Genomic DNA, 11,741 nt, shown 5'->3' on the forward strand with positions numbered 1-11,741 from the left:
TAGAAAGCATACACTGTAGTTACTTTTGACTGGTAGCGAGTTGCTATATGCAGGGTTATCGTGATCTAAATTTAAGATACTATGCAATGGTTAATTTGAAAAAAACTCAAATAATATTTAAATTGTACGATATAAAATAAAAAATTTTATAGATGTGATTTTTTTGTTAAAGCTACACTGTGTAGGATTTACATCTAGCGGTGAAATTGTATATGACTACCAACTGAATATTACTTTCTAGCCCCTCCCATTCCGAGGGCGTTTTAACTCCTTCTGTGGCCGTATTATTTCAAATCTGCCGGCAGTCGTGAGTAATCTCCGCTCGCATTCGTCACGGTGCCACTGATTGTAAAAACGCGAAAGGCGAAGCTTGAATTTCCAGGAATGTCCCTCTTTGGCTAATGTATTTTCAAGATGGAGGCGCAACATGGCTTCCGCCATTCGAGCAGCTCACCCGTATCTATTATAAATGGCAGATTCTACGCTTACGAGAATACTTGATTAGTTGGTAGAAGTAATTACACAGTAATGAGCACATATTATTTTGAAAGAACAAAGTGGTTTTTGCTAAGAATCAACTTAAGACATTACACAGTGTAGCTTTAATGAACATAAATTTACATCTGCATCTTAACTCAAACTACTGTCAAATGTGAAATTCTAAGCGCCAAGACATGTAATAATATTAATATTGCTGCCTGTACTGCAAAATGTGCTGAAGATACGCGTCATCAAAGTCAGGCAACACAAATATCACCCGTTAGAACATGCAGACACTAAGAAATATACCGTATTTTCCGGAGTATAAGTCGCATCAGTCAAAAAATGCATCATGAAGAGGAAAAAAAAAACATATATAAGTCGCACTGGACTATAAGTCGCATTTATTTAGAAATTTATTTCACAAATTCCAAGACCAAGAACAGACATTTAATCTGGAAAGGCAAGTTATTCAGCTCCACAATAGCACACAGAACAACAGGCTGAATAGGTGTCCGGCATGTTAATGTGACACATTAACAGTTATTCAGCGACACAATAGCACACAGAACATATATCTGGGAGGCTGAATAGGCTAAATTAACATTAGCCAGCGAGTCCAACAAGTTACCGGTGAGCAAGTTCACCAAGCTCCCGATCTCATCACACAACAGTGAATCCATTTAATTCTTCCTCTGTGTCGATTCTGAACAACTCCGCCAACTACAGTGCCCTCTCGCGGCTGTAGACGGTAATGTTTTCTCTTGGTTCATCTCAGTCAGTATGAATTCATTTTGATATATAAGTTGCACCTGACTATAAGTCGCAGGACCAGCCAAACTATGAATAAAAGTACGACTAATAGTCCGGAAAATATGGTATTTGTCTTGTAAGATATTTATTTTGTTAAGGAATAATGACTGAAAAAGTGTAAAGAATTAAAAAAACTATTTTAATGTTCTACCTCAGATTTGTGAAATGTTCACTTGTTTGTCATGTTCTCACAATAAAGAGTAGTTTAAAACCACAATTAATGGTCTGGTTTCTACACATTTCACTTAGGAGAAAAATGTAATCGTGATAATATTTCGCCCAGCCCTACTTGGACTACATTTTCATTCTCCCCACAATCCACTGCAAACTCGCTTTTAGGCCTGGCTCTATTTTCTCATTTAAAATCCATTTCCATTTGGAAATGTGTCACATTATGGAAGAAAATTGGGTTGGGCATATGTTGTTTTAAATTGAAATTGAATGTAGATATGATGATGCTCTTAATAGTGTCCAATAACATTGCATTATGTGTGGTAACAGTTGTGGTCTGTTACACTCCAGGGGCTCCGACAGGAAGTTATCTAAAGGAAGACATGAGCCACTGGCAGCTGCACGCTCACTACTATCCTCCTCTACTGCGATCCGCAACCATACGCAAGTTTATGGTCGGATATGAGATGCTAGCTAATGAACAGAGGGATCTTACACCTGAACAGGTATGCTTTCTTTTTTCTTTAACATTTAAAAAAAAAAACATGTAAAAAATACGGCAGCACTTTATTTTACAGTCAAGTTCTCTATGTGCATACTAGTAATCACAATAACTGTGTAATAACTAGGTACTAACCCTGAAACCTAACTTTAACCCAACTTTCTTGGGTAAGTACACATAAGTGTACATACCGTAAAATAAAGGGTTACACTTTATTTTAAGGTGTCCGTGTAACAGTGTAATTATAAATGTAAGTACTGAATAATAATAATAAACTGTATGTACTTACTATAAGGTTAGGATTAGAGCGTGGTTTAGGTTAGTTGCATGTAATTAAGCACAATTTATAGTAAATGTAAGTTGTGAAACTTAACTGTAAAATAAAGTGTTACCAAATACAACCAAGATTACCGTGTTTACAATAACATGTTCTAATATGTTCTCACATTTTGTTGTTATTATTAATTTTAACATATCTTATCAGGCTTTTGGATTTTTGTAAATATGCATCTGATAATAATTATCAGATTTACAGTAATATTTCTTAGTTGGCTCTCTAAAATGTCCATTGTGCACACTATTTATTATAATAGTATTTATAATATATATTCTTTTCATTTTAACATAACTCTTAGCAGACATTTTGTCTCTCTGTAACGGTGCCTCTGGGTCTACTCGCTTGATAGGAAATAAAAAGAGTAAGCAATGTCCTGTTTGGTCATAAAATCTGACAATACCGTTTGGATCAGGTCACAGGTTCTCGTTTACAGGCTGAGTTTGAGTTTCAATTTGACGCCTTGGCAGACCTGTAGATTGTATTCTTCTCCTGACTCAGGGGTGTTTTTATCTGTCTTTCCACTACATTTAGAGTTTCCACTAAGCTTTAGTTCTCCAATTATTCCTAGTTCAACACCCAAGATGTAGATAACCTATTTCTTAATGCCTGCTTTTTATGACCTAACATTACTCTGCCCCGTTTCTCCAAAGACACAGGTTATAAATGGCTTCTGAAGTGGCTTTCCCGACAGCCAATGCTGTCAGATTTTTAATAATTGGCTAGTGAGGCGACTTTTGTTGTTTATCGCAAGGAGTCTTAAAGCACTGTTATAATGTCACGCTTATCAGTTTCTGACTTCTTCTTGCGGTACTGAGCTACTGTCCTCAGTACCGTTGGAAGAGTGCAGCGTTCGTTTAATTCACAATGACTCATATTTCCAGCACTTCACCTGCTTCATTAATGTGTCCAGTCATGTGGGACTTACTTCCACCATCTAAGTGTTTCTGTCAGGCATACCCAGGCCAGGGTGACCCTGCTCAGTCTGATGCTGTCAAGTGAGGGAAGGGGAGCCGAACAAGAAATTGAGTACCCTATTTTCCTGTCTCGTTTTTCTCATTGGCCGCCGAAGGGAGGATAAGGGTCCAGCGCGTTACGCTCTTGATTGATGCCCATCTGGATGCATTGATTGATAGCTTGATCAAATTACAGCCTTCCATCCGGAGGTTGTCAGGACACTGGCCGTCAACGCTGATCTGTCACGCTGTGACTCTGTCCGTCGCACACACTTGGGTCCAATCACCCCCCTCCCCCTCCCGACAGCAATCCGAGCCCTTTTCACACTCCTCGCAAACCCATTTCCCCCCTAGCTTGTCCACCTGAATGTGAAATTTATCAGCAGGCGGTGAGCGTTATCAGTCCTAAACCAGGACATCTGTTTTTCTCCGAGCTAAACGAGCGAGAATGGTTTGGGCTGCGATAAATTGGACTTTTGGTTATCTGTTGACTTGACCTCTGTCTACCGAGCTGGGTTGCGATTGGTGGGGAATTCAAAGCCAAGTTTGAGTGAGAGCACACTAGAGTGACCAGTCCCCATTTTACAAGCCAATATTGTGCTCCCAATGGACTCTGTTTACCCCGATAATTAGTATTAGCTTTAGTTTGTTTCAGTGGTTCACCTCACAATACTATATTTATGTTCTTACACCAACTTTTCACTTTGGTATTTTTGAGAAAAAGAGATTCAAGTCTATGAGAAGATGAAACTGAAATAAGAATATAATTTGTTCCACAAGTTTTCTGGCTGCTTATAGTGTTTTTGACGACGAAGTTGTAGCTTCCTTTAGAAGTTTCAGACACTGATGTGTTGTGTCACAGATAGACAGACATATTTCAGCTTGAGTAAAGGCTCATTCACATCAAGGACTATAAACTATAAAGTTTTAACAATTGTTATAATTCTATCAGGATAGGGAAGTCCACACCACAACTAACGATAATGACATGTTTGAATCACTTTAAGAATGTTTTTTTTTTGTTCAGCTGATGAAAGATAAAAACATTGACAGCCAATTAGAATCCACCTGACTTTAAAAAGATTGGGCAATTAAAGCAGCAGATGACAACTGCAGCATGCTTAAAATAAACGGCATTGTGCACATGATGGACACCAATATATTTATCGTTGTAGATATGTACAGAGCTTAATTCACTGATTAATAGTAATTAGTAATTAGTAATAGTAAAAACAAATTACAAATTAAGAAACTATCTTTATCTTTTGGCAACACATGTGCTGCAAATACTCACAACGTTTTGTAGCGTGTTTCTGTATTCGGTTGAGTTGTGAGTATTTGCAGCTCGTTTCTGTATTTGGTTAGCCTGGGAAAACCCTGACGAACTTCCGGTAAATTTGAGATTTGCTCTGCAAGTCCGTCTGGCCAAGAGGCCATTCAAGCCCATTTCCAATTTTTCCAAATCGAGGCACCAATCACAAACGTTGAGGCTGGCTTTGATTGGTTTAAGGTCTATCCAATTGCGCCCAGACGCATTTGAGCGACGTCCGTTGGTGACGCCCTTTTGGAAATGGGCTGTGAATGAACCTTCCCCAGACCCTCTCTCAGTTACAACTGAGAAGGGTCTGGTGTCAACCAGGCTAGTATTTGTTTGCGTTGTGAGTATTTGCTGCACATTTCTGTATTTGTTTGCGTTGTGAGTATTTGCGGCATGGTTCTGTATTTGGTTGCGTTGTGAGTATTTGCTGCACATTTCTGTATTTGGTTGCGTTGTGAGTATTTTCGGCATGTTTCTGTATTTGGTTGCATTGAGAGTATTTGCTGCACATTTCTGTATTTGGTTGAGTTGTGAATATTTGCTGCACATTTCTGTATTTGGTTGCGTTGTGAGTATTTGCGGCATGTTTCTGTATTTGGTTGCGTTGTGAGTATTTGCGGCATGTTTCTGTATTTGGTTGCTTTGTGAGTATTTGCGGCATGTTTCTGTATTTGGTTGCTTTGTGAGTATTTGCACCATGTTTCTGTATTTGGTTGCTTTGTGAGTATTTGCACCATGTTTCTGTATTTGGTTGCGTTGTGAGTATTTTCGGCATGTTTCTGTGTTTGGTTGCGTTGTGAGTATTTGCGACATGTTTCTGTATTTGGTTGCGTTGTGAGTATTTGCGACATGTTTCTGTATTTGGTTGCGTTGTGAGTATTTGCGGCATGTTTCTGTATTTGGTTGCGTTGTGAGTATTTGCACCATGTTTCTGTATTTGGTTGCGTTGTGAGTATTTTCGGCATGTTTCTGTGTTTGGTTGCGTTGTGAGTATTTGCACCATGTTTCTGTATTTGGTTGCGTTGTGAGTATTTTCGGCATGTTTCTGTGTTTGGTTGCGTTGTGAGTATTTGCGACATGTTTCTGTATTTGGTTGCGTTGTGAGTATTTGCGGCATGTTTCTGTATTTGGTTGCGTTGTGAGTATTTGCACCATGTTTCTGTATTTGGTTGCGTTGTGAGTATTTTCGGCATGTTTCTGTGTTTGATTGCGTTGTGAGTATTTGCACCATGTTTCTGTATTTGGTTGCGTTGTGAGTATTTTCGGCATGTTTCTGTGTTTGGTTGCGTTGTGAGTATTTTCGGCATGTTTCTGTATTTGGTTGCGTTGAGAGTATTTGCTGCACATTTCTGTATTTGGTTGCGTTGAGAGTATTTGCTGCACATTTCTGTATTTGGTTGAGTTGTGAGTATTTGCTGCACATTTCTGTATTTGGTTGCGTTGTGAGTATTTGCGGCATGTTTCTGTATTTGGTTGTGTTGTGAGTATTTGCGGCATGTTTCTGTATTTGGTTGCTTTGTGAGTATTTGCGGCATGTTTCTGTATTTGGTTGCATTGTGAGTATTTGCTGCACGTTTCTGTATTTGGTTGCGTTGTGAGTATTTGCACCATGTTTCTGTATTTGGTTGCGTTGTGAGTATTTGCTGCACATTTCTGTATTTGGTTGCGTTGTGAGTATTTGCGGCATGTTTCTGTATTTGGTTGCGTTGTGAGTATTTGCACAATGTTTCTGTATTTGGTTGCGTTGTGAGTATTTTCGGCATGTTTCTGTGTTTGGTTGCGTTGTGAGTATTTGCACCATGTTTCTGTATTTGGTTGCGTTGTGAGTATTTTCGGCATGTTTCTGTGTTTGGTTGCGTTGTGAGTATTTTCGGCATGTTTCTGTATTTGGTTGCGTTGAGAGTATTTGCTGCACATTTCTGTATTTGGTTGCGTTGAGAGTATTTGCTGCACATTTCTGTATTTGGTTGAGTTGTGAGTATTTGCTGCACATTTCTGTATTTGGTTGCGTTGTGAGTATTTGCGGCATGTTTCTGTATTTGGTTGTGTTGTGAGTATTTGCGGCATGTTTCTGTATTTGGTTGCTTTGTGAGTATTTGCGGCATGTTTCTGTATTTGGTTGCATTGTGAGTATTTGCTGCACGTTTCTGTATTTGGTTGCGTTGTGAGTATTTGCACCATGTTTCTGTATTTGGTTGCGTTGTGAGTATTTGCGACATGTTTCTGTATTTGGTTGCGTTGTGAGTATTTGCGGCATGTTTCTGTATTTGGTTGTGTTGTGAGTATTTGCACCATGTTTCTGTATTTGGTTGCGTTGTGAGTATTTGCGACATGTTTCTGTATTTGGTTGCGTTGTGAGTATTTGCTGCACGTTTCTGTATTTTGGTTGCGTTGTGACTATTTGCACCATGTTTCTGTATTTGGTTGCGTTGTGAGTATTTGCTGCACGTTTCTGTATTTTGGTTGCGTTGTGACTATTTGCACCATGTTTCTGTATTTGGTTGCGTTGTGAGTATTTGCTGCACGTTTCTGTATTTGGGTGCGTTGTGAGTATTTGCGGCATGTTTCTGTATTTGGTTGCGTTGTGAGTATTTGCGACATGTTTCTGTATTTGGTTGCGTTGTGAGTATTTGCTGCACGTTTCTGTATTTTGGTTGCGTTGTGAGTATTTGCACCATGTTTCTGTATTTGGTTGCGTTGTGAGTATTTGCTGCACGTTTCTGTATTTTGGTTGCGTTGTGAGTATTTGCACCATGTTTCTGTATTTGGTTGCGTTGTGAGTATTTGCTGCACATTTCTGTATTTGGTTGCGTTGTGAGTATTTGCGGCATGTTTCTGTATTTGGTTGCGTTGTGAGTATTTGCTGCACATTTCTGTATTTGGTTGCGTTGTGAGTATTTGCGGCATGTTTCTGTATTTGGTTGCGTTGTGAGTATTTGCTGCACATTTCTGTATTTGGTTGCGTTGTGAGTATTTGCGGCATGTTTCTGTATTTGGTTGCGTTGTGAATATTTGCGACATGTTTCTGTATTTGGTTGCGTTGTGAGTATTTGCTACACGTTTCTGTATTTTGGTTGCGTTGTGAGTATTTGCGGCATGTTTCTGTATTTTGGTTGCGTTGTGAGTATTTGCACCATGTTTCTGTATTTGGTTGCGTTGTGAGTATTTGCGACATGTTTCTGTATTTGGTTGCATTGTGAGTATTTGCTGCACGTTTCTGTATTTGGTTGCGTTTTGAGTATTTGCGACATGTTTCTGTATTTGGTTGCATTGTGAGTATTTGCTGCACGTTTCTGTATTTGGTTGCGTTTTGAGTATTTGCGACATGTTTCTGTATTTGGTTGCATTGTGAGTATTTGCTGCACGTTTCTGTATTTGGTTGCGTTGTGAGTATTTGCAGCATGTTTCTGTATTTGGTTGCGTTGAGAGTATTTGCGGCATGTTTCTGTATTTGGTTGCATTGTGAGTATTTGCTGCACGTTTCTGTATTTGGTTGCTGTATTTGCAGCACATGTTTTGCCAAACCAATGAAGATGTTTTCTTAATTTGCTGGTGTTTTTTTCTATTTTCAAGTGTTATTAACAAGCCATTTTCAGCTTGTTGAGCTCTCTTTGCCACAGAAACTCACAGTATCAGTATCTTAGGCAGTAGATTCCCTCTTCTAGTTTGTTTGCTATACAGTAAAGAAACATCTAATATTTGAAATGATAATTTATTGAAGACTGTGTTCTAATTTTTAGGGTGAACTACGTAATATCATTAGGCCAGATTTGAATCCAGATTGTGCACCACTGCTCAAGTCAAAACTCACAAATGTCATAGCCATATTTAGAGCTTGCGTATCATTGGTTCCTAACTGGTTCCTAGCGAGCACAAGCACATATTCATATGCCGGTTATTGCCAAGCATTACGCAGGGACGCTAAGGGTAATGCGGTGGGCGCTTTTTTTTTTTACTTTGGCGCTCAAACGTCATGACTGAACGGCTTTCGTTTGGAATATCGTGCTGAACCTCTGGGGCGATTTAATGTGCTGTAACATTTATTATGGCTTTATGAATGCGGCACTCCCATTGCGAGCCCAGCTGCCAGTGTTTATGAGACTGACCTCTCACTCAACGGCGGCAACAGCCTCCATCAACCCGTGCCACAGCAGCAGTTGCAAAGGAATTAAAGTGTTGTGGCTGAGAGATTGGATCAGGAAGTGACACAGCCGCTAGGAGGTTTAATCACACCCCTGCAGGGGCTTATCTCAGGAGAGAGTGGGCGACTGGTGGTTCCTCTACTGTGAGCGCTAGACATGAATACTGAGTCTGTCATCGCTGGAGGGTCTGGGTCACACTGTGTGTTTTTCATAATGTGCTTTCACAGCAATCTGCCTTTTTTGCTACGGTTTTATTTTTCGAATTTATGTCTCTATCCCAGCAAATTGTGGCCCAAGCACTTCTAGTGAACTGTATGGTTGTCACTTCAGTAAATATTTCTCTGCACTTATTTGATGTAAGTTAGTTTCTGAATAGACATACACTGTATCTGAAGTTCTACACAAATATCTATTCAACATTTCCACCATTATTGGTAAAGACAAAATATACAGCTCGTTTAACACATTTTGGGGATATATTATTTTAAATTGTAATACAATCTCACAATATTACTGTTTTATTGTATTTTTTTTTTCTTCAAATAAATGATGCCAGTAGGCACAAGAGTCTTCTTTCAAAAACATTTTTTTAAAAATCGTACAATCTTTTGAACTGTAGTATACAGTATGTGGTTGTTGAGTGCCTAGAGTAACTCATTTTTCTGTTTCTTCTTTCTGTCTCTCTCCCTTTCCCTCATTTCCACAGGCTGCCGAACAGTTAAGAAATCTCAGAGAGGAACATTATAAGGTGGAAAAAACAGAAGGTGAAAGAGGGATGGAGAACTAAAAGAGTGTGACCCGTCGGCCACCTTCTGTGTCCAACGGCCAGATAATGAGAACATAAAACTGAGTGAAACAGATGGAGCTGTAAGACGACTCGTCTGTTTTAGTGCAAAGAGTTTAAAACTTGAGCAAACTACTTTCTGATCCCCCTTTTTTTTCTTTCAGTTAAGTTGTCTCCCAAGTTTCGGTTTAGGGCTCTAAAGGCCAAACCATGGGAGCTGGTAATTGCTCAAGTTGAGAGCCAAAGTGATTTTTCAGAAAAGTTTGAAATGACAGTTGTAATCTTTGCTTATACTGAATGTGATTTCTATGGCTTAATAGAATGCTGTATGCTATTTCTATAGCTTTAAATTCTGTTTTTTTTCCCTTTTTGGCCAAATAAATTTGGGAAGAAAACATTGCAAACAATGGAAAAGTGTGCTTTAAAAGTGCTTGGAAACTATTGGAAAATATTTTCACTTAGTGGATAAGTGAAAAAAAAGTTGAATGAATGAAGCATTTATGTAGCGCTTATGTACTACTGTACACCCAAAGCACTTTACAATCATATCAGGGGGTCTCCCCTCAACCACCACTAGTGTGCAGTATCCACTTGGATGAAGTGACGACAGCCACAGAACAATGGCGCCAGTGCGCTCACCACACACTGGCTATAGGTGGAGAGGAGAAGAGAGAGTGATCAAGCCAATTGAAAAAATGGGGATTATTATTATGAGGCCACGATTGATAAAGGTCAATGGAGGGAATTTTGCCAGGACACCGAGGTTACGCCCCTACTCTTTACAAGAAGTGCTATGGGATTTTTTTTTATGACCACAGAGAGTCAGGACCTTGGTTTAACGTTTTACCCAAAGGATGGTGCTTGTTACATTATAGTGTCCCCATCACTAACCCCCTGCTGGCCTCACTAACACCTCTTCCAGCAGAAACCTAGTTTTCCCAGGAGGTCTCCCATCCAGGTACTGACCAGGCTCAACCCTGCTTAGCGTCAGTGTGCAACCAGTCTTGGGCTACATGGTTATATGGCTGTAGCATAGTGCCTTGCAACACCCTAGAAACCACCCTAACAACCACAGAACACCATAGCAACCGCCCAACAACACCATAGAACATCCTAGCCACCACCTAAACACACAATATAAACAACCACCCATAACAACCTAACAAAGACCTACTGTAGCAACCACTTACAACTTAACAACTGTATAACTCTCGGGCAACAACCAAAGAAACCCTAGTCACCATAAATCAACACCTTAGCAACCATTTAGAACACATAGCAACTCCCTAGAAAACACAGTATAAATCACCTACCTGTAACCGTCTCTAACAACCTGCTATAGCAACTACCCAAAATATGAAAAAAAAGTAGCAACCGCTTAACAACTCCTTAGAATTGCATAGCTACCACCTAAAAACACAGTATAAATCACATAACCATGCCTAACAACCACCCAAAACAACCTAGCACCCACCTACAACTTAGCAACTGTCCAACAACTCCCAGACACCTACCCAAAACACCCTAGAAACCATCAACACCTTAGAAACCACCCCAGCATCAAGTTTTGCGCAGACAAGCACCACTTCAACTTTTGAAAATGTAAAATCCAGTCAAATGTTCTTTTATTCATTATTAGCAAGAACTTTCTACATTAGACACCGGCGATGTCTAACTTTGCTTTCTGTAGCCGTTACGGAAAGCGTAATACACGGCCTCGGGGCAGCTCGCTTAATGAGGGAAATGTGTTCAGCGGATCAGTTTTCCTTTTCCTGCGTCGCACCTGCCGCGCTGCAGTTCCGTTTATGCCAGCGCTCAAATGTCTGACATTGAGAGGCGAAACGTTTTTCTTGTCAAGCCAATTTACAGTGGCATAACAGAAGGTCTCTCTCCCACGCCAGGTGCTCCATCATTCTCTCTGTCAGTGATTCTCAGTGTACTTAAGAACGTGAGCGGGCTCAGTCTGTCTGCCGCGGCATCCATCTGTTCAGGTGTCTGTTGTCGCAGAGAACGAGGGGTGAGGATCGTTCAGAGCAGACGCCGGGGACGGGTGAACTCTTCAACATGCTGTTGTGAAACCATGAATCATAAAGAAACTAAATTTGGGTTCACTGTGCTTTTGTTGTTGTAACACTGGAAAGGAAGTTCATAGAAAATTGTTCCCTCACATTGGCTGCATTTACATTGTAAGGTCTAATGCACAGATCCCATATTTGTACATTACCCCCCCCCCCCCCAATC

The 11,741-nt window shown here is 40.0% G+C and overlaps 1 protein-coding gene across 2 annotated transcripts in view; it reads left to right on the forward strand.

Moving 5' to 3' along the window:
* The window catches only part of galt (galactose-1-phosphate uridylyltransferase), a 118,432-nt gene extending 108,523 nt beyond the window's left edge, over positions 1 to 9,909 (forward strand). For both annotated transcript variants that reach the window (XM_079600811.1, XM_079600812.1), the window contains exons 10-11: positions 1,816 to 1,970; positions 9,423 to 9,909. In XM_079600811.1, coding sequence (XP_079456937.1) covers positions 1,816 to 1,970; positions 9,423 to 9,503 — 236 coding nt within the window. In that variant the 3' untranslated portion in view covers positions 9,504 to 9,909. The remainder of the gene's footprint in view (positions 1 to 1,815; positions 1,971 to 9,422) is intronic.
* The last annotated feature ends 1,832 nt before the right edge of the window (positions 9,910 to 11,741 follow it).

This window comes from Phoxinus phoxinus, assembly GCF_949152265.1.
Source record: "Phoxinus phoxinus genome assembly, chromosome: 23".
In the NCBI taxonomy this organism is placed as follows: domain Eukaryota; kingdom Metazoa; phylum Chordata; class Actinopteri; order Cypriniformes; family Leuciscidae; genus Phoxinus; species Phoxinus phoxinus.